The 26,362-nt window shown below is 49.5% G+C and overlaps 1 protein-coding gene across 5 annotated transcripts in view; it reads right to left on the bottom strand.

Annotated features, from left to right (window-relative positions):
• Positions 1-5,261: 5,261 nt before the first annotated feature.
• Positions 5,262-26,362, bottom strand: part of NSMF (NMDA receptor synaptonuclear signaling and neuronal migration factor) — a 45,815-nt gene continuing 24,714 nt past the window's right edge. For 2 of the 5 annotated variants that reach the window (XM_051636534.1, XM_051636536.1), the window contains 10 exons: positions 20,677-20,729; positions 18,557-18,646; positions 16,816-16,937; positions 15,134-15,217; positions 14,106-14,139; positions 13,487-13,557; positions 12,368-12,447; positions 10,707-10,809; positions 10,232-10,307; positions 5,262-8,192 (listed from right to left, as the gene is read on the bottom strand). In XM_051636534.1, coding sequence (XP_051492494.1) covers positions 8,095-8,192; positions 10,232-10,307; positions 10,707-10,809; positions 12,368-12,447; positions 13,487-13,557; positions 14,106-14,139; positions 15,134-15,217; positions 16,816-16,937; positions 18,557-18,646; positions 20,677-20,729 — 811 coding nt within the window. In that variant the 3' untranslated portion in view covers positions 5,262-8,094. Of the gene's footprint in view, positions 8,193-10,231; positions 10,308-10,706; positions 10,810-12,367; positions 12,448-13,486; positions 13,558-14,105; positions 14,140-15,133; positions 15,218-16,815; positions 16,938-18,556; positions 18,647-20,676; positions 20,730-24,618; positions 24,688-25,242; positions 25,249-26,362 lie in introns of all 5 variants that reach the window. The other 3 variants (XM_051636537.1, XM_051636538.1, XM_051636535.1) reach the window with 3 other exon arrangements.

Below are 26,362 nucleotides of genomic sequence, written 5' to 3'. Positions count from 1 at the left end.
GAGCTGCAGACACTGCACTGTCCCTGGGTTTGTACCTCTCATGTGCTCCCTCTTCTAAGGCATCAGGAGTTTTTACCTTCCTCCCCTTTTAACTGCACCTCTGGAGCTCTGATCTCCAGTTCTCACCAGCTCCCCTCACTGCTGCTGCCCAGAGCTCAGGTGCCTGTTCCCTCTCCTGCCAGCACAGCAAAGCAGCCACCAAGTGCCAGTTCCTGGGTCTATGAGCTCAGCCAGAAACTAAACACAAAACCCAAACGCTTTCTGCTTTCCCAGAAGCATCTCTTTTTATTAAATCACATCTTCAAACCTAGAAACATTCATGAATTGGAAACCTGGTTATCATACACCAAGCAGCAGATAGTCTGAGAAACATCTTCACAGAGGCAGCAGATGATGGCAGGTGTCTCCAGCGTGGTGGCCACGTTTGCCCCATCCTGGGCAGCAGGCAGCCAGCCAGAAACCACCTCAGAAACCAGGGGGAGTGCTTTGGAGTAATTTCCTTCTAGCTTTTCCAAGGAGCCAGCCTGCTGGCCCAGGGCCCACCAAGACCTTGGAGTTCACCATCTACAAAACTCTCTGATAACTTTCAGGCAGTTGTGGCCCCAGCATGTCTCAGGTTGGGCTCTCTGACCCAGAGGCTCTCTTGGCACCAACATATCAGGCTCCTTACCCACCAGTTCTGCCTTCAGCTTCCTGCTGGGATGAGATGAGCAGCAGAGGGGCCCGAGAGCTGGGACACACACAGTGGATCCAGCCTGACTGAGCAGACAGGTCACCCTGCGCTTGAGTTTGGGTTGGAAAGGAGCAGGATGCTGTCAGCTCCCTCTGAGAGCAAAGGCAGAAACAGACCCCAGAGGGCTTTATCTTCACATGCTGTGTCAAATAATCCATTACTATTCACACTGGGGTGGTCTGGGGTTTTTTACCCCCATTATTTTGACAACTGTGTTTATTTCTTTCTCTCATGTGCATGGAAGTAATTGAAGTGTCTCAGAGTTTAGGAGCACTCCAGGATATAACCTGTCCTGCACTTCACCAGGTCTCTTTCCAAAGCCTGCATCATCACCTTTTCCACTTGTTACTCATGCATTTGTTTTTTTTTTTTCAGAAACCTGGTCCCCTCTCACTAGTGGCTCTGCAGAAGCAAGGGAGGGCTCACAGCTGAGCAAAGGAGCTAAAAAGGAAAACATGTGCCTGAACTTCCCAGGGGAAGCAGTAAAGATCCAAAAAGCACAGACTCCCAGCTTCTGCTGTTGTTTGGCATTGCAACTGAAGCCACCCCAGTTCCAGGAATAGTTTTGCAAAAGAACAGGAAACACACAGCAGAAAAACTACAGCCCCTTCTCGCTCACTCGGGTACAATTCCAGCCTGGTTTCCTGGGATGGGGAACACCAAACTTGCTCAGTTTCTGCAGTCATCCCCATCTTCACACCCAGCAAAAGAACGTCTCATTTACAGGGGGCACGGCCAGCACCGGGGAGCAGGGTCCATACTCAAAGGGCTGTGCTTGGCTGTACTTATCTGTGATGACTTTAGAGCATTTCAAATACAAGGACAAGGACACCTGGCCTTGAATTCCCTGCTCTGCATCAGCTCCGAGTTAACATGACCTTGTCACGGGGACTATATCACTGCCACTGAGTCTTAGCACTCAAGAAATCATTTTAAAAAGAATAATAATCTAATAACCTTACACTTTTTGAGTATCAGCAATGTGCATCTGTGCTGGTCCTGAGCCAAACAGTGTCACCCTGGGACACCCAGGGACAGCAGGGAGGGGGCAGGGGCTGTGCCCACAGGTCACTGCTCCCACACAGGGGGAGTCACAGGAGGGGCCACCCCAGATGGATTTGGGCTCCATCAGCTGCTCAGGGTCTCTATGAACACATTCCCTTTCCTGAGGCTGAGCAAGGGCAGTGGAGAGGCTCCCCTTGCTGAAGGGCTATAGGGCCTGCACTTGTGTGATTAATCACCAGTTCATTTAGGAGATAAGGATAAAGGCTGGAGTGCCCAGTTAATTAGCTAAATACAGCCTGCCCCCCACCACAGCATGTGCACCAGCCCTAGATGGGTCTTATCTATCCTTAAGTGTGCCAACCTAGAGGATGCTCTAAAAGCAAATACAACAATGTGAAAAATTATGAGGCTGTGTTAGTTCTTTAAAATTTAACAAACATTTATGGAAAAATACAACTTAGCTTCCCTTCATTAAATGGGAATCTTAAATGGGATTTTTAAGTGTCCATAACATTTATTCCCTCCAGTCTGAAAGTTTTCCCCACTGATCAGCAGTAGGTTGGGCTGATTTCATTTCTGAGTCAAAGCAGCCACCAGCTCCTGCACAAGCTCAACAGGAGATTGTGAACTGGCACCTCAGGAGAGGCAGCAAACTCTGGTATCTTGGCATTAATTGAGCCAATTACACAGCAGGATTACCTGGGAGTGACAACGATCACAGCCAGGTTCATGGTCACTAAACCACCCGTTCACTCCCTCAGCTCAAGTACACGGTATTATTAGCAGGCAGACTCGTCATCAGGACTGTAACAGTTTCCAGTTGACTTTGGCTTGTGTTTCCACAACTGAGAATTAAAAAACACTCCCAGGGAAGATGCAGAAACCCACGGATACTCTGTGATCAGTGGGACAAAGCACAGGATCACAAACAATGTTTCACAGATGGTGTGGGAAATGCTATTGCTGCTCCCTGTCCCCACTGAGGACGCCTGGGGGAGCATCTCTCAGGAGGGGCTGCCCAGGCCCTCAGCTCCAGAGGTGCAGGGCAAAGCCCAGAGTGACCCAGCTCTACATGTACCTGCAAATCTCTGTCCTGGCACCCTCTGGTGCTCAGATCCAGCAACATGTGCCAATTGACAAGGAAGGACAAGGAATTCTGGAAGGACTTTTCTAATCATACAGCAACGTGCCTTACCCTGCAGCAGCACATCAGCAATATGTGTGACTCAAACAGGGTCGGGATGGGTTGCATGTTTACACTTACACCAAGAGAGAAGAGAAAGCCTGTTGTCCCACCTCCTGTCTGGGCCGGGATGAAGGACACACTCCCACTTCCAGATCCTGCCAGGCTGGCTATTTTAAGTCACCATTTTCCATTCTTTCAACTAACCCCACTGCTGTTGTCTGAAGGTGACAGAGCCACGTTGGCAGCCGTCCTGCCAGCAGAGCCTTGGGAACAGGAACTCCCAGCCACAGGTCACTGACACAGTCACATCCCGAAACAGCAGCAGGTGTTGGTGAGATGGACACGTGCCAGTAGCTGGAGAGATGGTAACACAGGGCGGACAACAGCAGGAACACTGCCTCACACCCTGCTGCACATGGCAAAGCAAGCGCGGGCAGTCGAGAGGGAGCATCCTCCCCAGACCACAGGAAAGAGCCCGTGTGTGAAGAGATGATGTGAACACACATACACACACACTCCTGATGCCCCTGGAGCAGGAAACCCATGCCGAGCTCCAGGCAACAAGTCCAGGCTGAGAAACGAAGAAGAAACTCATTTGCAGAGTCCCCTTGGCAGAGCAGAGGTCCCCACGGGCCACGGGACGTGGCTCAAGCAGCTCTAGAGGCACTGGGAGGAGCAGCAGGTGGGATCCCACGGGTGTGCACAGCAGGGTCCTCACACGGGGCTGGCTGAGTGGGCTGGTTGCCTTTTGCAGTCAGATGTTTTGCTGGAGCTACCAGGATTTTTCTGGTTTTGTTTTGTTTCCAGGAAAGGATTATCTGCTCACTCATCCATTTCCTGTCCCAGGCCTGGAGGTCTTGCTGCAAAGGCAAGTTGGTGGCTGCAGCATGAGGAGAGGTGCAAAGAGATTATTCTCCATTTTCTACCTACTGCAACTTGGAATTTTCTTCTTCCCTCTTCTTGCCAGGCAAACACGAGGAAGAGAGGAAAGCCTCTCTGGAAAACCCTGTGTAAGACACATGCTACAACCAAGAAGACAACCCCCAGGCCTCTACAGCTGAGTGAACATCCTTTGCAGGCAGCAGAGAACATGGTCAGGGGCTGCTCCCAGCACATGAGCCAGGCTGAGGAGCAGCAGACTGGAGAGCTGATGCACTTGCTGCCCACCCTTCTCCTCTCCTGGAGGCTGTACCACAACCAGCAGATGCTGCAGACGTTCCTCACGCCAAGCAAGGTGTTGAGAGGTCACCTCCAATGCTGCTGCGCAGCAAGAGCAGCAGAAACTCCCACACGTGGCTGGGTTGAACAGCCAGGGCTGGCACCCAGTTTAGCCATCCCAGTTTAATCTGCTTCTCTCCAGGGTTAACCAGGTGCCTCTGCTTCTCCTGCCCTTGCTGAAAGCCAATCCAGACCAGGCAGGAGCTGCAGCAGCAGCAGGTCCCTGTTGGGGGGTGGGTGTCACAGTGTGACAGGGCTGCTGATCCTGCAGCAGAGCAGGCAGGACAGGAGCTCAGGTGGGACAGGAGCTCAGGTGGGACAGGAGCTCAGCTGCCCCATCACCCACGTGCTCTGACTGCCCTCCTCAGAGCTGAGCTCCACCAACTAACTCGGGCAGCAATTACCGAGAACAAACTGGTCCCAGGGCTTCAGCAGGCACAGCCCAAGAGCAGGCAGTGGCAGGCTGGGAGGAGCAGGTAGAAAGGGAAGGACAAACTGTCCCGTGCACTCAGCAGCTGCAGCTCCCACGGGCACACCCCAAGGGCCTGTCCTCAGTGGCACCTGCAGAAGGTGCTGCAGAGGCACCTGGGGTGCAAGGGACATCCTGGCTGTGACTGTGCCGGTGGCGAGCAGAGGTCACCCTTCCCAGGCTGCTCCAACTGAGGAAGTCACAGGCTCTATTTTTAACTCTGAAGTTACATAATTACAATTTATTTAATTTCTTTTGCACCCTATCCTCTGCTGATCCCTTCCTTTCCCAGCAGCTACTTGAAAAATTCAACCAGTTAAAAAGGGGAAGAAACTTGTTTTCCTCTTTCAGAAATGAATCACAGAATGTTGGGGTTGGAAGGGACCTCCAAAGATCATCCAGTCCAACCCCCCTGCCAGAGCAGGACCCAAACCAGGGCAGGTCACTCAGAAAGGCATCCAGACAGGTCTGGAAAGTCTCCAGAGAAGGAGACTCCACAGCCTCTCTGGGCAGCCTGTCCCAGGGCTCTGTCACCCTCACAGAAAGAAGTTCTTCCCCACATTCAGGTGGAACTTCCTGGGCTCCAGTTTGGATCCATTGCCCCCCATCCTGTCCCAGGGCACAAGTGAAACATTTAACTTCAACGACGCTATTTGCACAAAGGACTTTAAACATCAAAACTCTGTTGTCTTTCCAGTCACAGCTTTTAGAGCATTTCATCTCTTTAGTCAAAATGAATGCCACAAAGGAAAGGATACGCTCGTGTCATAAACATCACAAAGTATGAGGAATAGAGGTCTTTGGAAAAGAGAGAAAAGCATTAATTGTTTGTCATGACACTGAACTAGAGTCAACTGCACCAGTAAAACAGTCTGTAAGGATCATTCAAACACACATCCTCCTACACAAGTTATGCAACTGTACAATCTACCTTCCTACTTGGCACCCCTAGTTCTACAAGTGGTCAGTGAGGATAGATATACAACAGTTCTACAGAGAAATCACTGAAGTGGATACAGAAATGGGCCTTTTTGGAGTGAAGTAAGTTTTTCAATAGTTACACAATGCTACATTCATGCTACCAAGTTCACTGAATTGGGAAGTTACTTTAGAAAAGAGAAAGGAAGAACAGTTTGTCTGTCTCCAGTTAGGAGTTTAACCACAGGAGGTAAAAGAGTCAGAAAGGGAGAGAGTTTTGTGTCAGCATTTTAATCCTGCCACTGCCATTTCCTTCTCCAAACAACACACGACCTCATGCTTCCATCACCCCTACAGCTCCCACCTCTCCCAGGCACAGCTGCTGGAACCTGCCATGCAAAATAATAGAGAATTGGCAGACATTCTGTTTTTCTTTTTTACAGCTGGCATTTTGTTCCACAGGATACAGACCAGTACCTATTATCCCCTTCCTTACAAGTCTGGAAAACACGACTGAGTCAAGAGGACAAGAGTCCAGCCAGGGATGAGGAACAGCCACCAAACCTCCTGAGGCCAGGACAGCTCAGCAGGGCAGTTCCCAACAGCTCCCAACCAGAGGGGGAGGCAACAGCCCAAACCTTTTGGTTCAATATGTTCCTTTCAGTGACTTTAAACCATCTTCCTCCACCTATTCCTCTCCCTACTTGCTGTATGTACATTATTTCTTTTTACTTTTGCTATAAAACTGCTATAAATGTACAGGGTTCAGCAGCCAGAGGCCTGCTCTCCAAAATTACAACCACAGATATGTCACAGGGGAAGGAAAACTCTACAGATCAGAACAACTAGTTCTTTTTGTAAGCATTTGAAAGAAGATTTGCACATAGATTTTCCTTCACTTCACAACCAACTGATTTTAGATACAAGGAAATCAAGGTGATCATTCCCTGTTACTTCTCCAGTATATTTTACTTAAGAAAGGAATAACTTGTATCACCTCCCAGAATTGTCAGAGTGACCTACACCACCTGTAAGTAGTTATTTCTCCTCTGAACAGGAGTAGAAGATGAAAAAAAGCCTTCCCAAAACAAAAAAGCAACCCCTCAACATAAACAAAGAGAAAGTACCTATATTCCAAAACATATCTTCAAAGATCAAGTACAGATCTGGGTTCTCAACCCAGGGCTGCTCTGACAAAGCTCAGGGTTTACTCTGTCCTACACAGGAGGGGCCATGAGCAGCACAGACCAACAAACAGGTCATTTTAGCACTGGGAAGGAGGTGGTGTTTGCACAAACAACTGGCAATCAAGTGAACAGAGGGAAGATTCCAAGTCATGCTACAAACCCGTGCTGTGTCCCTCCAGAAGCTTTTCTTCCCAACACCTCAGTGAACAGTCTCCTTGGAGGATTCCTGAAGGTGGTGTGACCACACTGCTCCACACAGCAGGATACAGAGAGAACTCATCTCTGGACACACAGCAAAACACTGGCATGAACAAGTAATTACCATGGCTATCAATTTCTAATTCATTTTTATACCAATAGTGAACCTGACAGAAGTTCCTCAGCCAGGTACCCCGTTTTCTAACCTAAAATACTTCAGCAAAACTAAAGTCCCATAGTTTTGCAAGCAGCAAAATAGAAAGTTAACAAAGTTGTGTCTAATTGGAGGAGAAATATACATTAGTGAGAGCACGTCCAATTAGTGCAACAAGCTACTCTGAAAGTAATGAACCAAACTGGATTAATCAATGCAGCAGACATGCAGGGTCTGCTAAAGTTATGTTAAAACCATGTTTGCTGGTGATTAAATATTGTCTACAGAAGATATATTACCATTCTGAATATATTTTCAAGCAGACCAAAAATACCTCATCTATTGGTTACTGGTGTGTTATTTTTAACTAATTAAATACTGGGAGGGATTTTACCCCCCCTCACTATAAAAATTGCACTTATTTTCTATGAAACAAAACAAAACAAAAAAACACCCAGATTTTGATTCTAATATTCCAGTATATATTCACATTGAAACTGGATCCTCTTAATCTAAGCTTGCAGGAGTAGGTGTAGCAGTCCTTGCTCTCCAAGCTCCCCAGCACAGCAGGTCCCACAGTACCAACCCCTCCTTCCTCTGTGCTCTGGGCACTTCTTCACTGTAGTGCACGGGTAGTGGATTGGATTTTTTATTATTATTTTTTTTTTAATGTAAGAAAACCTGAGCTTCAAAAGTCTTTAAAAGGACCTGGAATCAAATCTGGCCCGTTCTGACCCAAAACAGCTCAGTTCTGCAAGGAACTCCATCCTGTCCTCGGTTCACACAGCTCCTCCTGAGACACCACGGCTCTGACCTGGGGCGACTGAGGTGTCAAACCCTCTCCCTCCAGTCTCTCGTGACCCAGGAGACCTTCCTCCCGACACACTTCCGAGGGCTCCTTCCTCCCTCCCTTTAGCACTGCTGCCTCCCACTGGGCTCCCTGTGCCAAGAAAAAAAGTCTCTCTGCAACAAGCATGACTTCTTGGGCACCGGTGATCAGCTTCCTCTTGCAAAGTCTTCTCCAGCTCATAAAATGTCGTCGTAGTCCAACAGCTTCGAGTGCTGGCGGGTCTTCCAGAGGCGGTAAAGGCGAAAATCAAAGTAAGTCTCAATCATTTGCTTACCTGGGAGAAGAGAAAGGAAGCAGAGGGGTTACACCCTGCAGCACAGCCAGAGATGTGAGAGGCTGCAGCAGCAAAAAGCCCCAACCCTCCCATAGGTAAAGGTAGAGGAGAACCCAACGGAATGCTTCATTTGGTGAGGAGCACATGAAGGTGCCTCTGAGAAGCAAACACCTTTATAGAGCTCCTCACACCATGGAAGGCTCCATCATCATCATCCCCTGGCAGGGTTTGTCCATGGGAGTGGGAATTGAGCACAGAGTCTGACTCCAGACTTTGATCTCTCTGCAGGGCCTGCAGGAGGGGAGGCTGCAGAGGATCAGACAACAGCTCCAACAGCCTGCATGGAGCAACCCAGCCCAGGGGCTTCAGAAAAGCACCAATCAAGAGTGAACTCTTTGTGAAGAGTCATGGGAAACATCACAAATAATTAACATTGGAAGTTCAAGACATGTTTTGGTTTTAATTTAACGTTAACAGATTGTCTCTGTCCTGCAGAGCTGGCTCTTCTCACAGCAATGAGCTCAACAGGACACACCAGTGCAAGTTCTGCCCCCCTGAAAGGGCTGGGGGGTCTCAAGAGGCCACCACGGAGCGAGCACTGTGTGCAGGAGGCAGCAACTGCCTTTGTAAATACAAGGACAAACAACCCTGGGCTCTGAAGCAGGGCTCAAGGAGGGGATTTTCACTTTGGAGGGCTGCTCAAGATTAGTTTCCGATGACTTTGCAAAGGATTAGAGAGGTTACACTCTCAGTGCATCCCAGATTGATCCAGGGGATAAATCCAGGTGTATCCTTCAGCCCAACCTCCTGGAAGATCAACTAGCTCAGTGAATGTGCACAGAACCTGGTGCCTTGCCTGCCAAACTCCACATCAACCCAGGGATTTCCCTGCAAGTTGCTTCTTGCAGGGTCTCTCCTTCCACATAACCAGTGATAGGACGAGAGGAAATTTCCTCAAGTTGTGTCAGGGCAGGTTCAGATTGGATATTAGGAACAATTTCTTTACTGAAAGAGTGGTCAGACATTGACACAGGCTGCCCAGGGCAGTGCTGGAGACACCATCCCTGGTTAAAAAAAAAACACAAATGTGTGGACATAGTACTTGAGGCTTAGTGGGCATGATGGTGTTGGGTTGACATTTGGACTTGATGATCTTAGAGCTCTTTTCCAAGCTTAATGACCCTGTGACTCCCTGATTCTAGGCACACACACACGAGCACGTTCACTGGGGGGTCTGTGCACACTCTGTATAAAGCTGGGCCCAAACCTCAGCACAGAAAACCCCGTGCAGCTGGGATGTGCTCAACTCCTAAGCATTCCTGTGGAGGTAAAGGAGGAGGTAAAAATAACCCAGCAGGGCCCATGGCAGCTGTGAGCAGCAAAGGAAGTACCCAGAGGGCTTCCAGCCTAATGCTCCACGTTGTTACCTTCCAGGAGAACCAGTACCAAGGACTACAGCACAGATAACACAGCAAGGGCAGATTCAGACTTTGTGCACTCACAGTTACTTACACTGGCCAAAAACCAGGAAAAAAAATCCATAGCCCCTTGAAACATCTTAAGCTACAGGCAGAAAAAGCAAAGTGTGCTGAGATGTGAAATGGCTCTAATGGGTGACATCCCAATTTCTTGTTGATGACACAACTTGGGACCAAGAGATCCCTGCACACTTGGTTACAGAAAAGGTTCTGCTCCCATGGGCATTTCTCCCATGGACTTCACATGTCCTAGTAATGTGACAAATCTCCTAAACACAGGCTGGAAAGCTGCCTATTCTCCAGGCAACCTTGATAGTGCCAGAAGCCTGGGAGAGGGCTCTGCAGCTTCAGGCACAACAATCAGGAGAGCTGAAATGTGAACGTGGGGGAATTGCCAGGGAAAACCCAGGGTCAGCAAGAGAACTACACGAGGCTGTGACCAGCAAAAGAATGAGCAGAGCAGGGCCTAAGGGAGCTCAGAATTGCTTTTTCATGAAGATGCCCACTGAAGGAGGCAGGCTGATGAAGAAGACATGTTTCTTTGCATAGAAAATAAATTACCTTGAGCTGATAGTTCAAGTGGAGACTCAAAGGCAACCCTATAAGGATTCATTAAGTTTTTCAGATTCTGAAATAGCTGGAAGGAAAACATATCAAGAGTTAGCAGCTGAAAACAAAGGTGAACTCCAGGACACTCAAAATTACCCATCTTTGTTCCCTACCTCTAGAAATCTTTCCACTCATGTCCTTTAAAACATCTAGTTCATTAGTAAATAAATAAAGTGCTCTGAATGAGCATTCTCCTCAAAGGCTTCAGCATTTGTCCTGCATGTCACTTCTCCTTCCTTCTGTGCCCTCTGGGGGGGCACAATCCACAGGGTGGTTCACCCAGTCACAGCCACTCCTGGAACAGGAGGGTAGCACGTTCCCACAGAGCAGAAGAGGAAGGTTTAAACTTCACAGTGTGACTGTTGCTTCCCTGGGCTTGGTGCTACTCAGCAGACAATCCCAGAGAGGTGACCCAGGAAGCTCTTACCTTCTCCCCATTGGGGTTTCCAAGAACATAGCAGCCCATGATGTGAATGATATTTGGTTCAGGATTGACTTTACTCATCAGCCGGCTCAACCTCTTCCAGAAGCTGGGAGAAACAGGAAAAAGCAGAATACATAGTTTTAAAAAGGTCTATCTCCTCATATGCAGGAGTGATCACCTGGATGTGTGTGCACACGCTGCTCAGAAGGGGCCTGAGGAACAAGCTGCTCAGGAAGAGCCATTGGTTCTCAGACAAGGAAGAGCACGGGCAGGGCAAGGGTCTGAGGAGCAGGTCCAAGTCATGTGGTAGAGAGGGAGGAACAGCCCATCAAGCCAAGGAAGCTCCAAGGTGAAGAGAAGGGAGCAAAGTCCACCAGGTCTGCTGTTAGACTGTTTAACTAAGCATCCTCTTCTTGTAGCAGTTCCCTCCAATGTCCTCCCTCCCATCTCTATCAACAATTGCCCTTTCTAAAGGGCATTATCAGAGCACTGGTTCATTCCCACCCATTCCATCAGCAGAGAGCAGCTGGAGAGGTGGTTCTTCTACATAGCCAGAGAGACAACACCAAGCCAGGCTGCTTCATGTTAGGCAGCACTTGGTGCTGCCCACCAGTCAGTCCCACTTCACATTTTGTGACCACTGACCAGGCACACTGTGCCCAGGGACACGAAGGACAGCCACTTCCCCTGGGCAGCAGCTGGAGCAGCCTCCTGGTGGGCTCCAAGGCCCAGCAGGTCCTCTGTGGGGTCTGCAATCAGGCTGAGCTTTTCTCAGGACTGTCTCCCAGGCACCTACAGGTTGGATACAAACCTTCACTTCCAGGCATCCCAGTTTTCAGCTGTGTGTTTCTGAGCATCCCTGAATTACCAGCTTCAGACCAGCTAGGCCTGGCATGTGCTCAGAGCGCGTACACACGTGCCGCAGAACTTTACTGACAGTGTTTGTGCCAGAGCACAAGAGCCCTGAACAGATGTTGATTTTAATACTCAGTTCTCATGCCAACAAAAAGTTGTGTAGAAGCAGGCTGGTGTGCATCCTTTCCCCAGCACTGGTGGCCAAGTAAGATTGAGTCAGCACAAGTGAGCAGGCAGCAAAACAGGCAAAGCTTAACTCTGCAAGGAGAAGCAAAATTGCCTCAGCAGCCCTGGCTGACAGGCTGGCATCTCAGTGAAAAACCTGCTGGACTCTGAGCAGGCTTTGCAGAGACTAATTTAATTCCCCCCTGCAATTAGGAGGGCAGTTGCCAAAGTCAGCTCTGGGGGAAAGGTTTGCATTCCTGCCACTAGTTGCCCGCATGGAAATGCCATCTCAGCCACTTCTGAGCAACAGAGGCACAAGGTGCACGTTCTGGTTTCTGGTCAGCAAAGGAGAGGAAATATCTCTTTCCCCCTAGTCCAGACAGACACTAAGCAGCAGATAAAAGCACACTTTCTGGTGACCTGTCCCAGGGCTGCACCACCCCAGGGATGAGCTCAGCTCTGTCACCTTTGCAGCTCCCCCTGAAGGAGCTGTAAGCTGCTATTATGTCCCACTCAGCCTTCTCTGCCCCTGACCAGGCCACCCCAGATCCCTCAACCTCTCCTACTAGGGCACATGCCACAAACACTGAGCAAACCAAGCAGAAAAATACCATGCAAGTCCAGAACATAACACAGCCACTCACAGGATCATATCTTCCTCCTTCTCCACTTTGGCGAAAGTGGCAACTTTGTTCTTTAACAAGTACAAGTGCCCAGGACCTCCCTGCAAGAGAGAGACAGGCAGATGCAAACCACTGTGCACAGGCCCTGAAGAAACAACCCCAGGATGTTTCTTGTCCTGCACAGCCATTCCCAGACATGCCACAAGGAAGCAGAGCAGACACACCAGGCTGCCATGGCTGCTGCAACCTCCATCGCAGCCACTGGCTCAGGAAAGTAAAAAATTATCCCTTTTTTCCTGTTCTAAGCCCACCTCACTCTATAAAAGCACAGTAACAGACAAAAGTCTTCATTGTGGGTGGCTGGAGAGTAACAGGGAAGAGAAGAAAGTCCCTTTTATTTAGGGATGTGAGGAGACTTGCTGTCATAGGCAGATGGGAAGCTGAGCAAAGCCGGGATAAGCAGGCAAGACGTCAGTGTAGGAGACCTGGACTTTGGCAGGAACAGGCATAAAACAGTTGAGCACAACATCAGGAAGATTAAGAACTGCCATCTGCAGGTCAGCCTGCTGCAGACTCTGTTATTTTGCAGCATTAGGCACGTGGGAGGGAGTTCAAGTTAGGTTACTGCCTCACTTCTCATGGCAAGGTTGCTTGCACAGCTGCTGGGGAACCCCAAAGCTGACCATGCTGAGGAACAAGAGGCTTGGGAAGGAAATCCCCAGCAAGCCCAGATCCAGCAGGGCCTGAATCTCCCCCCCCCTCCAGCTCCAAGCTGTGCCATCTGCCAGTCTGATCCACAACCCCTGCCACTGTCATAACAAGGCTGTATGAAAACTACAGCCATCCCCTCACAAGTGCTTGGTCCTGTCTCTGCAACACCCCTCTGAGGTCTGTGCTAATGCTGTTTTGCCTGAATTTCCTTGAAAGCAGCCCAGCTCTGGACTTGGCCACACTAAATCAGATTTTATTTCCTGCTGTGTCAGCAACTTGAGGCTGTTCTTTGTCTGGGAAACGAGAAGTGAAAGCCTTACACATCTGACAAAACCTGACTTTGGAGTATTGGTTCCTCTGTGTTATTTTCTCTGCAGAAAAAGACAAATTTCTAGCAAACCACCCAAGTGCTCAACAACTTTCACATACCTGGCAAAATATCAGCATCTTCCAGATTTTGCAGCCTTTCCGATAAATGTTAAGCTTCTTCTCTATTTCCTCTGTAAAAAACATGTTGGAAAAGATGAACCATGGAGGAAGTTAAAAATTAATCTTATTTCTTCTCAGGTTAGTCCTGAAGGCAGGAGGCTGAGCTGTGAGACTGACACCATCCCCACGGATGACACAGCAAACCCTTTGCTTCTGTGCTGTGGAAGGCAAGAAACCCCAAGAGATCCCAGGCAGAGAAGGCAGGTGCAGCACCAGACCCTGCTCTGCAGTGACCACAGCACTGGACCAGCCCCAGCTCTCCTGACCTTCTGCTAGAGCTCCTGCTCACCTACAAGGGTACAACGAGCAGGGATCTTTGCTGCCCCATGCCTCAGCTTCCCCTTCATACACCAGAAGCTTGGCATAGAAAATGGGCCACAGAAGTGAAGTGTTACAACTGCAGCATATCCCACAGCAGCTGACTGACTGTCAGGTGTCACTGGGGTGACAAAACCACCTTTGTGAGTGGCAGCTCAGGCACAGGGCAGTGCAGTGACTTTAATGTATTGATCAGTTACATTTGCCACAGGCAAGAGTTAAGGAAATAACACTCACGTACCTAGGATGTCATCAAAGGTGGCATGTTCATGGTCCTGGAAACCAAGAGAGGACACATATCAAGGTTCACTGTCACTACGTCAGCCTTCCATGACATTATTATAGTCTCTAACACTGCACACAATCCCACTCCCAGGCAAAAAGCACAATTAAACCAACTTACGGCTTCTGGTTTCATCACTGAATGGTCTATGAAGACCAAATCTATCCAAAGGCTTGAAGATGAATCCAGCAGACACGTTCAAACCACATTTGCCTCTTAGGCCATGTTTTGTAGTCAGGCTCTGGCCTCACACGTGTCCAAGCTGGCTACAAACAGCCACACACCCAACACCCAGCAGGGTCATCAGGACAACCATACAATTCCCAGAGGACGAGAGAGGCAGCAGAGCTAAACCTCCCAGCAGCACTACCTGCTTCATCTGGAGACTGAGTTTTCTAGGCTGTCAGTCCCACCCTTCCCTTCCAATGGAAGTGAATATAAAGTGATTAGGAAAAAGAGACCCATGACTCCTTGCTGGTGTTCCAGACACCTGCTCAGGCAGGACTTCTCGTGAAAACCAAGGTGAAATTAATGACTGGGAGGGAGGCAGCACTGGACATAAGGGGATGGTGCTCACAGTCCACAGCAGAGCTCTGAGGTGCTGCTCATCCTGTCTAAGGATGAGCACAAGGAGGAGCCCTATGCCTGGCAACACGCAGCTCTGTTGTGTGCTCAGGCCTGCCCTGCCTTCCCTCCTTCACCTCCCCCTGCTGCCTGGCTGTGCCTGCATGGCCTGGCAGCCCATATGTGCAATTTTCACCCCACCTTACTCTTCCACCTAGACCTGAGCTCTCACAAAGCTACCCCAGGCCCCAAATCTGGGTTCAGCACACCCCCAGCCCATCCTGACAGCTTTTCCAAATCACGTCAGTGTTTCAGAATCACCGTAACAGGAGCAGAGACAGACAAAAATAAATAAATACATTAAATTCTCTGTATGAAGCCTGCTCCCACACACCCAGACACAGCAAAACTGATACACTTACGTAGAGAATGGGGATGATAGAGGGGTCGTCCCTGCGGATGATTGTCGGGACATACTCTGCTTTGGGCACCTTGGAAGAAATGAGCTGGAAAGGGAAAAAACAAGTGCAACAGCATGAGGAGAAGCCAGTTGAATCTGGACAGAAGCACAAAGGGCATGATAATGGCACCCTGTTTAGTTGCTCTCATATATCACCAAAACTAGCAGCTAATCCATCCTATCTGCATCTCTTTGGAAGGTCCTCCAAGCCTTTGGTCCACCAGAGAGCACCCTGAGGCCTGCCAGGTACCCCATGTGTCACAGCCTCCTTGACCCTCAAAAAATGAGCAACAGCTCTGCCTAAAAGGCAGTACTGAGCCTGAGGTAACAGTCTGTAAAGGGGAGACCAATGTGCAGAGGATGGAGAGGTCTGTGCATCACCACAGATGGCTGAGTCCCATGAGGATCCCTTTGAGCCTCCCCCTGTGTGAGGGTCTGTTCCTCTGCTGCCCAGGGCTGTTCAGGCTGGCCTGGTGGTGGGACAGCTGCACATCTGACCAGGAACCAGTCAAGGGGTGAAATGGCATCAGGCACAGGTAGGCACACACAAGGTGTCAGGCTGCCTGACAACTGGCTGAAGGTTCAGCTGGCTCCATCAGCAGGACAGCCTGAGAGGATGGGCCTGCCCTCAGCACAAGCCCAGGGCTATAGGAACACAGGAAATTTGGCTGTGCTGGGGCTTCAGGCACCTCTCTCCAATGCTGTGACAGTGGAGCAGGCAGTGGTGCTGGTGGGCATGTAAGTGCAGCCTGGGTTCCAGCCTGGGCTGCAGTCAAAGCTCTCCCTTCTGGCAGGCAGCACATCCCTGACAGCCACATGGGAGATAATGCAAAGTGTCTGAGAAGTCACAATATACTGAGTTCAGGGATGGACACTCCTCACCTACACCACCTGGGAGACACATGGGGGCACCAAGGGCTTAGCAAACCAAGAGCTGGGCTCCTTATGTTTGGGTGTCAGCTGATCACTTTGCCCTTACAGTGCTTTGGGCTGAGACTGCACAGACAGCCTGGGAACATACATAAAATCAGATTGTCTCCATGTTCTTTGCTCTTCTCAAGCCCTAGCAGGACCCATCCAAACAGTACTTCTGTGCTGAACTGGCAGTGGTGCCCTGAGAAGAAGCTAGAAGCTCAAGACCCCATTTTGGCTCATACTCGTGCGTTTGGCCAAGGAAGGGATGTGTCGGAACGTGGTTGTGTCTGCCAAACCCCACAGAGCAGAACAGGGGAGCACCAAGGAATGATAACAGAGCAGGAAGCATCCCAAGGGATGACTTATGGCTCCAAAGCAAACCAGGCAGGTAACAACAAGGAGGAGGAACTGCTGGGCCTGGGGACTCAGGTCCCTATTGTCAGGGTTATGGAGACTGAGACTAACTCGATTCAGTGCTGGTGACAGACCTGCTCTGATCTGGGGTTGGACTACAGGCCCTTCTAGTTTTCTTTCAACCCATCATCCCCAGTGATACCAGATGCTGAAGACACGTCATGTCTTGGCTGATCTCTGAGTGACCCTCACATACCCCTGAAGAGCCAGCTATACAAAAGTCCTGCCTCTTCCCATTAAGATCCTGAACTTGGCAGCTCTGAAAGGACAGACAGAGCCTGAGTAGAGACAGGCAGCTGAGCTGGAAACACTCACCATTATTTTTGGTGGAATAAAGTCTTCTCCATCACATGCCATGGCTTCAAGTTCCTTTTCTGCTTCCCAGTTCAGGTCAAAGTCACCATCCAAAGTGCCGCAGGAATCCTGAAGGTCATGGCCTGCCAGAACACAGTGTGCATTACAAGGGCAGGACAGTTTGCTTTCCCCACATGCTCCTGCCTGGTAGCTACCTGACCAGATGTCCCACAGGCCATGAGACCTGTGCCCCTCCTTTCCTCCACAGAGCAACAGATGCCACACTTTGGGGCTGGCACCTCTACACAGACAAACACTTAACGAATGACGAGCGCGCACACGGAGCCTGGTGCCACGTACCACGGACACTTCATCACTCTCACAGTCACCAAGATCAGCTGTCAAATGCTAACTCACAACAGTCACCCTGTCATTCCAGAAACAGAGGAGACAGAACGCAGACACTTTAACACTGCCAAGCTGATGAGCAAGTCCAAAGGCTTCGAAGCTTGTCTCCTTGTAATAATTACTGCTCTGTGTCTTCTGAGCGGTTATAAAAATCTCTGCCTTGCTGGTCAAACTGGTCCTGGCAGAAAAGTCCCAGAGGATGAGGGCAGCCGTAGCAAACAAGTAGTATTGCAACAGTGGACTTGAACTTGTTCTCCACTGAACTGACCTTACCTGTTGGCCTTCAGTGCCTCCTGGGGAAAAAAACATCTGGAAGGAATATAATTGACTGTTAAAGACTAAAATCAGAGATGGTTCCCTGAAGCCAGGGACTGCAGAAGGAGAACAGAGGTGCCTCTGTTTGTGCCTTTTGGGATGTCCGGGTGGCACTGGGCAGGGCCCAGCCTGTCTGAACCAGGTCTTTTCCATTCGCCTCTGAGCCAGCTGAGGGAGCAGGGAGAATCAGACTGCAAAGGAACAATCGGGTCATGTTTTGAACCTGGCCTTTCATACATCCCCCTCTGCAACCTGGTACCTTGTCTTCTACAGCTAGGAGGGCTGATGAGCTTACCTGATTGCTCAATTCATGTCATTAGTGACATTCATTTACCATACAACCCATTTCAACATGGGCAAAGCCATATCCACTAAGTCCCCTGCCTAGAGGATTGCAATGAAATCTGGGCAAATCAGCCATTCCCTTTATAAAAAGACAGTGGGAAGATGCTGGCATTTCCTCCTGTAAATTAACACAACAGCATCTCCGTCCCCACAAGAACACCACAGCATTACTGGGGATTCCCAGAGGAATTCCTGGCAGCCCAAACAAAGATCAGATTGCCCCAAGCTATCATCTGTGCAGCCAGCATGGCCAGGAAATCAAAGCTACACCTCCTGCTCATGCAGCTCTCTGCTGTAGCTGTGCTCTTGAGCTATTCTAGCCTAGGAAGGAGCTCAGAAGGGGCTCCTGCACGGGAAGCCAGGCAGGTTAGCCCCACTATGGTGAGTGTAGCCTTGGACTGGTGTGCTTCCAGGCAGGTTTTTTGGTCCCAAGTGAATAAGGGTGATGGGAACAGAAGGCTATAAGAGCTGTAGCACTGGGTGTCCTTTGAAACTGCACAATAATGAGGTTAGAACAGGTACACACAGATGAACAGGTGCAACGCCTGGAGTGTTACTTGCTCAGAGCTCATGAAACTAGAAAGATCACAGATAGGACAAAAGGGCACAGAGGAGTTCCTCCAGTGGAGCTCCATTCAACACCTCTGCTGGAGGGCCTGGCCACAGGAGGAAGCTCAAAGGACTCAGAACTCACTTTCTCGAGAGTCATGGAAGGAATCGGCTTTGATGGGAGTCGGGTCACTCCAGGACCTGCTGAAGCTCCTCTCACGCCGTTCGGCAAATGCTAGGATAGAACCAGAGCACGACATTAACAGACTCCAAAGCCACCTCTGTTGCTGCCAGCAAAACAAAACATCCAGCAGAACTCCACCAAAGCCACACATCATGGACTCCCCTGTGCTTGTTCTTCAACTCGCCAAACGTGAGTCCTTTCCACACAGCAAACAAGGGTCTGTCTTCCAGACAGACAAAGTGCCCACCTTCTGAGCAGGACCATCATGGGGTATGTAACACAGGAACAGGAGGACACTTGATGGTCTCTCCTCAAATGCACACTGCTCAAACCTCAGTGTAACCATGGGTATTCCAATTTCCCAGTGTAAATGCTCTGACTCAAAGGATCACGAGAAGATGCACTTGACAGCTACGGACACATACATGAGCAGAAGAAGGCAGCAGTTCTCCAGTCACTCCTTCCTTCATATTCTAGTGACATCCCAATCAGAGCCAGACCAGAGGGAGGCCTCTGAGAAGCTCATGCTTTCTAAATTTTGTTGCAAAAGAGGAAATCCTTCCATTTTTGCTTGCCTGTACTCTTGTGAGGACACTCCTCCAGCGCTTTTTTTTTTCCCCATTTTTTCTTCCAAAAGGCATTATATTGTTTGTACCAGCATTTCCCAAGCAGAATCCAGGGAGCTTGGCCCAGCTGGCTGCACTGCAGGCAAATTCCTGGGAACTGCCAACCCCAATGTCTGACTTGGCAAGCTCATGTGAGAGCCATTATGCCTAGACTAACAGCCACTTATAGCCACTACTACCTATTTCTGGTAGCAGACAGAGCCAGTTTGCTGCAGTGTATCTAGTAACAGCATCTTGTGTCAGCAGCACAGGAATTCACTGTAGATCTGCACTACGAGACCTGAGAAGCAACATGTCCTCTGCTGCAGTGTGTCCAAGTGTGGGAGTCCAGGGAGAAAAATGACACAGGAAGTTCTTCAGGTGATCTCTATCCTTAACTTTCATTTCAAACCAGGAATTTAGCTATTGTGCACAGGAAGAAAGCCTCAAAAACATGACCCGAGAGTTACCAAGGCAGAGAGACATGCCTGAACTTCAGACAGCTGGAGGGGGAGGTGAGCCCTGTTCATTTCAGGCAGTGCTAACTCAGATGCCATTAAAGACACTTCAAAGGGCAACGCTGTTTGCTGATCACTTCCCACAGCACATGTAAAAGGAGAGGAGAGAATGCAAATCCAGCTCAGCAAGGCTTTGCTGTGGGCAGTCTGTACATGATGCCTGGCCAGGGGGTGGGAAGAACAAGCTGTTTCCTCTTCTGGAGCAATCCTCAGCTCTCAGGAGCTAGCTACACCATTCTCAGCCCACTCCACAGCGATGAGGGAGCTGCCCCAACCAAGTTATAGAGGAATGTTGCCTTTCTTAGGGAAAGGGAACTGCTGTTTCCCAGGCCTAAGAGGTGATTTCTTCCTCAGTGAGATGTACCAGGCCCTTATTTCCCCCTTGCTCGAATCTCTTCCCTGTTCCTCTTCTTCCTCCCTTCCAGAGTCCTCTCAGCTTTCAGCAGGCAACTTTCCCCCAGGTCCTGCTGCAGAGATGGCAATGGGACAGAGGAGGAGAAAAGAGAAAGCCACCAGTCCATGGAGCACATGAAGCACCAACTCTCTGCAGGAGCCATAGCTGGTCCACAGCTTCAGGCAGCCCTGGCCAGCTCTGCTGAGCTCCCAGCTCTGGTTCTCCTCACCTCTGCACCAGTGTTCAATGAAAACAACATGCACATGGGACAAGGATGTTGCAGCTCCTTCCACTCGTTGTGCTGAGGCCACAGAGAACTCTCACAGCCAAGGCAGAGGGTCCTTGGGAACAGCTTACAGGCTGCTTGCAGATACCCATGTGTCCTGGAGACCTGCAACAACCTGGTTTTCTTTTTGCAGGGTAAAATGGCATCAGCAGGTCAAGTCCTTTCTCCAGCCCAACGCAAGGTCCTCTCTACCCACATCTGCACACAACCCAGGGTTCCCTGTGTCCCAGGCACAAACCCCAGCTCCTCACAGCCACATCCCACAGGTGCTCACTTACTTTGTGCTTTAACCCTTCGGCTCCCCACCATGCGGAGGTGCTTCCGAAAATTCCTGAAAGAGAGGCCAAACAAAACCTCTGAGAAAGGTAATACAAAGTGATACCTGGGCCCAGCAGGACTGAAAAAACTGGGAGGAAGAAAAAATGAAATTGGGAAGACAGCATATTTCCTTCTGGGTGTTCAAAAGCTGGAGACCAGGTTCCCAGCCTGCACCTATTCAGTTACATCTGTCAAGAGTGTGGCTTTCTTCTGAAGTCCCTGGGCTGGTGGCACAGGGCAAGGGAGGTCCTACATGGCAGTCCTCTTCTCACAGCCTGTTTTCTCTTTCTGATGAATACGGCACCTGTGCCGTGACTCTGCTGAAGACACTGCCCTGCCCAGGCAGTTCTGAGTGCAAGGAACCTGCTTCCCTTAGTTTCTCATCACTCACCTAGACAGGAACCAAACAGGACAGGAACCAAACAGGACACCAGAGGAGACACAGGGAAGAAGCAGCAGGTGGACTAGCAAGAGATGTGCCACTCCTCTGTGAACTTTACTCAGGGTGCCTTCACCCTGCCCTGCAGCCCCCATGGCCCCCAGGGATATGAGAGAGCCCATGTACCAGAGGTCTGCATGGAGTGTGGGAGCCTTCCTAGAGTCCCTCCTTCCCCACCAACACACACCAGGGACATCAAGCAACAGAGACTGCTGGTGGTGAAAGAGGTTAAATGACAACTCGTCTGGCTCACACACACATTAGTGGGATGAGTAAGGACATGTTACAACCATGCAGATGCTTCAGCAAGCTAACTGGACTAGAAGATACTTCCAGCACCAACAACAAGTTGTTCAGAGCAAGTCAGATACATTTACTCTAGTACAGAGAGCTCAGCCCAAATACAGCCCCCATGGGAGGGACAGCACTTAAACCACACCACCTCCTGCTCTGGCCCCCCTCTGGTCCCCATGGCATCATCAGGATCCAAATTCAGCAACTCAAGAAAGAAAACTAGCACCTGGGTAGTGAAGCTGGGAGCAACATTATTCCACAACAAATTTCCACCTGCACTCAGGCTATTAATGTTCTTCTACAAAGCTTTATTTTAGCTCTACTTGCTTATGTGAAGATTCACTGCTGTGGATCAGACAAATGCCCCTGTTGGACAAGGAACAAAACCAATTTGCCTCAGTAACACGTGCTGGACTGGCTCCACGTACAAAGCCCTCTGAGGTGTGGGATGACAGGTAATGGGGGCTGTCCTGCACATTAGATTCAAATCCAAATACAGTATTTTAATTTTAATACAATATTTTAAGGGAATGAGGGTTATTATTTTCACAGAAAGACCTTAAACAAATATTGTAACTCATCAGAAAGAAAATCTTTATGGTCTATTGGGAGAGCAAGATCACACCAGACACTATATTAATTGCCAAGGCCACTGTTATATCCTTTGGGCTTTTGGAATTTTGGGGTAAAATCTATTTCTCTGTTAAATGCTCAGCTGTCCTCTCCACAGAGAAGTTTCTTCAGACCCTGGGGGGAAGGGGTTAAAGCAGTCTTTGCCATAGAGCTGCTCTCAGCTGCCTAGACAGCTTGGTCTCTCTTCTGCATGTGGGTTGAGGGCATCCATCTAGATACACCTCCTAAATACTCCCAAGAGCAGTTCCAGGAAGAACCCAGCTGCTCAAGACTAACCATCACACTAAATGCTCAGAGAATGAGATGAAGGTATTTTTCCCTCCTCAGCTCTTCTAGAAAAAAAGCACTTTGGAAAGGAGTCGTGAGCCTGGACTGCCCTTAATGGGGCATCTCTTAGCCACCTAGATCCTTCTGAGGGCTTTTTGCATATGTCTTGGTCCTCAGGCCCCTCTGTGCTTGCATGTTGGCATGAAAGGACTAGCACAGAACCCCTGGGGGAGCTGCAGTCTGCTCTGAGCAGTGGGGCTACACACACCTGCCCAGCTCCTACCCGGAAACCCAGCATTACTCACTAGCAAATCTCTTCACCCATCAAAGTTCAACAAGCATCCCTCAAGTGACAGGGATAAAACCTCCCTATTACTCCCTTTCCTGAACAGAGCTCCTCCTCCTCACTGGCTGCAGCTTGCCACATGGTCTGCACAACCCTAGGACACCTCCGTGGTGTCCATCAAGGCCGAGGGTCCCCCAGACCCTGCAGCAGCTCATTCACACTCTGCAGAGGAGCCTTTCCATACCCAACCAGAGGCCAACAACAGAATTACTGAGATAAGTCAGTGCTCTGCAGAACCTCCAGGAGCACCTCTCATGTTCTCCTCCCCAGCTCCTGCCTGCAGCATCACAGAATGTCCCTGGCTGGAAGAGACCTCCAAGCTCATCCAGTCCAGCCTTAGACCCAACACCACAAGCTCACCACTAAAACAAGTCCCTAAGCACCAGGTCCACATGCCATTTGAATGCCTCCGGAGATGGTGACTCCATCACTGCTCTGAGCAAACTATTTCAAAGCTTGACAACCCTTTCAGTGAAGAAATGCTGCCTAAAGCATCCCCAAATCACAAGGTTCAGCAAAGCACTGGGCATCGCTCACTCTTGAGGCAACAACATCCATTACCCCAGCACACGTGCTGTGCCACACAGACCAGCCTCCCTGGGCACCAGACACGCAGGGCCAAGTGCTGAAGGGGCTGTGTGATAGCAACTGACCTTCTGAAGTGCCTGAGGCCACGAGGGGCTGCACAGTAAGCTGGGAAAGGGGGGCTGGGGCCCTCCTCACCCCCTGGAGAAGAGAGCTGAGCACTAGCTGCCAGCAATCCTTGCAGCTGGCCAGGGTCTGCCTGCCCGGCACAGCCAAATCCCACCACTGCTGTCCTGGCTCCTCTTTATGACAAGATAAATGCAGATGAGCTCCCACTGTACAACCCTGCCTAGACCTTCAGTGCCCACAGGAGGTGAGAGGACACGTTGGCCACTCAACACAAGGATGACATGACTCTGTCCTCAATCCTGACTACACAGCACCGAGGACTCCTGTGCCCACAGCCACAGGAACAAGCCTTTTTCTTACAAAGAGTTGCCTCTGTTTAGCAAATCCTGAGAACTCTCTTTCTTTTTAAAGATACACTGTCTATTTATTTACAGCTTCATTAGTTTTGATTCTTATTTATCTTCACTATTGATGAAAAAAACCACTACCCTTAAGTTGCTAAAAAAATATTTATCTTCCTGGCAAATTCCCAGTTAAGAAAACCTGATGTTTTTCTCCCACTTTGTTTTGAATAGTGCTCAAGTGATCAAGGCAGCTTTTAACCAATGACACAAATGCTGTGTTATCCTTCTTAGGAGGCTGCCAAAACACATGAGCCTTGGCACATTTACAAAACCAAAACAGTTCTGATTTTACCACAGTGGCTTAAGTGATGTGCCCTGTGAAGCTAGCAGAGGGAAATCAGGGCCCTTCTGTAATACCCAGAAAAGGAATCTGTCTCCATCCCCTTTTCTTTCCTTTCAGTTTTTTAAAATAAAAAAATAAAATAAAAATTCTGGTCACTAAAGATGTTAATTTTGCCTAGTGAGATTACTGAGGTGTTTGTAGATGCAGCAATAGTACATGGAAGCATTCAACTCATCTCAAACAAATTCCAAGTACTTGGGAGAGGGCTGGGGAAATGTTATCTTTGATTTTTTTTATATCTATATTATACATTTTTCTGCCCAAGACACAGATCCTGTGTCTTGTATCTGGAAGCTTAAAAGAAACTTGACAGTGTTCCTTTAAGAAGATGGAGCTCACCTATCCTGAGCACCACAGCACCATTCACCTCCACCATTCCAGCACAGCTACTGCTAGTGTCCCTACAAAGAGCAACACAGACAGGGACAGCCACGTTCAACGTTGCCAAGGGTCACTACTGACACCCAGAGGGCCCATGCAACACCAGGCAGGGTTATGGCTATGGCAGAAAACAGGCCCTACCTCTGTATAACAGCTGCAGAATCATTCTCTCGTTTCCGTCTCTTCCTCTCTGCGTAGCCCCTGAACGCCCTGGGAAACCATTTCAAGCCATTAAGCAACCACACAGCTTGGAACTGGAGAGGACAGGACACACAGACAGGAAAGCTCTCAGCAGACAACGGAGAGAGACTAGGCTGACCCAGGAAGACATCCAGCCTGTGCAGGACTGCGTGTGAGTCAGGGGTCAGGCAGAAGACTCACCCAACCAAAGGTCCTCACTCCCTAGGGCAGGAGGCTGGACAAGCAGTTGTTCCTAAAGCCAGGAGTGGCCAGAGCCCAGAGCACAGAGGTGAGCAGCCATCATCCCTGCTACGGAGGAATGGACCTAGGAGACTGCAGACACAAAACCTCTGTGCACCAGGATCAAGAGGGGCAAAAGCATGCTAGAACTGTAGCCTCCAGTCCAAAGCTGAGGATGGTCACAGTGGAATTCCTGTTGGCCTACAAGGTGTAGCCATCTAACCTCTTGCCAGCTGACAAACAGCCCTAGCATAGGGAAAGCATGAGTGAAAATGAAGGAGAGGAGAGTTTGTCCAGGACACCAACAAACAAGGAAATAAATAAAAATATGAAGATTATACTTACGAGATGCTAGAGATTCCAGGAGATGCAGGAAAAAGAAAGAGAAGAGGAATTCATTAGTACTCAGCTCCAACCAGCTTTCTGAGGGAATTCTCATTCCAGAAGGAATATTTCTCGTTAGGTAGAAGGAAACAGCTTTTTAAATTAAGTATTTCTCAGTGGTGAGACTCCTACTTGATCGAGTTAAATGCTCCTTGGGGCAGAGTGGCTTGTGGCATGTGGCTTGGATGCAAACTAAGCTCCATGTAGACCCAGAGAACACGTAGATGTACAACAGACAGCCGAGTGTGGCCCATGAGGCTACAGCAGGAGCTCAGCACCATGGGCTTCTGGAACAAGGAGACCTTCTCCCACACTGACACAAGACTTGTGAAGCGAGCTCACGCTGGCTGGTCTCAGAGACCAAGAGGACAGGGGCACCTGGGGGAGCCACCCCAAGCAGCTCAGGGAACTGCCCTGAACTTCTGAAGAAGTCCCAATGCAACTTCTAGAGGCAGCACAGAATCTCCAAAAATATGAACTGAGGAGCTACCTTAGCCAAGGGAGCTGTGCTCCTCAAGGGTTTCCTTAGGGCAATCCCACCTTAGTCTTCAAGCCCTGTGAGCCCTGCCATGGGCCATCATCTGGCCAAACCCCTGTGGCCAGCAGAGACAACTTCAGATAGCAAAGAATCTGTCTGAAGGCAAAGGACACGTGGCTGTGCAGGGTTTCGTGTGTCAGATGAGACCTGTGAAATACCATTCCCTGTTACAAGCCAACATCTCTAAAGAGCAAAGCAGCTGCCCCAGTGCCCTCAGGCTGCCCACGGGCCCTGCCAGCCTGGTGCCCTGCAGTGCTGCCCACCCAGAGCCACCAGATCTATAGTCCCTGAAGAGAAGGCAGAAGGACACAGGAGTGAGGCAAGAGAAGCAGCACTAGGGCAATGCAGAGAGAGCAACCCAAGGAGCTCAAGAAGGTAAAACCAAACAAGGGGGAGTAGTAGGAAAGAGAACTAATAAGTGCAAAAAATAAATCAGTAAGAGAAAAGGTTCTCTCTCACCCCCAGAATACGGTGCCAAACACACAAATCACTTACTCCAGGCTCTCAGATACAGCTCTGAGTGTGCCACAAACTTTCAGCTAC

The sequence above is a fragment of the Apus apus genome, chromosome 19 (assembly GCF_020740795.1).
Source record: "Apus apus isolate bApuApu2 chromosome 19, bApuApu2.pri.cur, whole genome shotgun sequence".
Taxonomy (NCBI): Eukaryota; Metazoa; Chordata; class Aves; order Apodiformes; family Apodidae; genus Apus; species Apus apus.
This window is presented reverse-complemented; position numbering and strand designations above follow the sequence as displayed.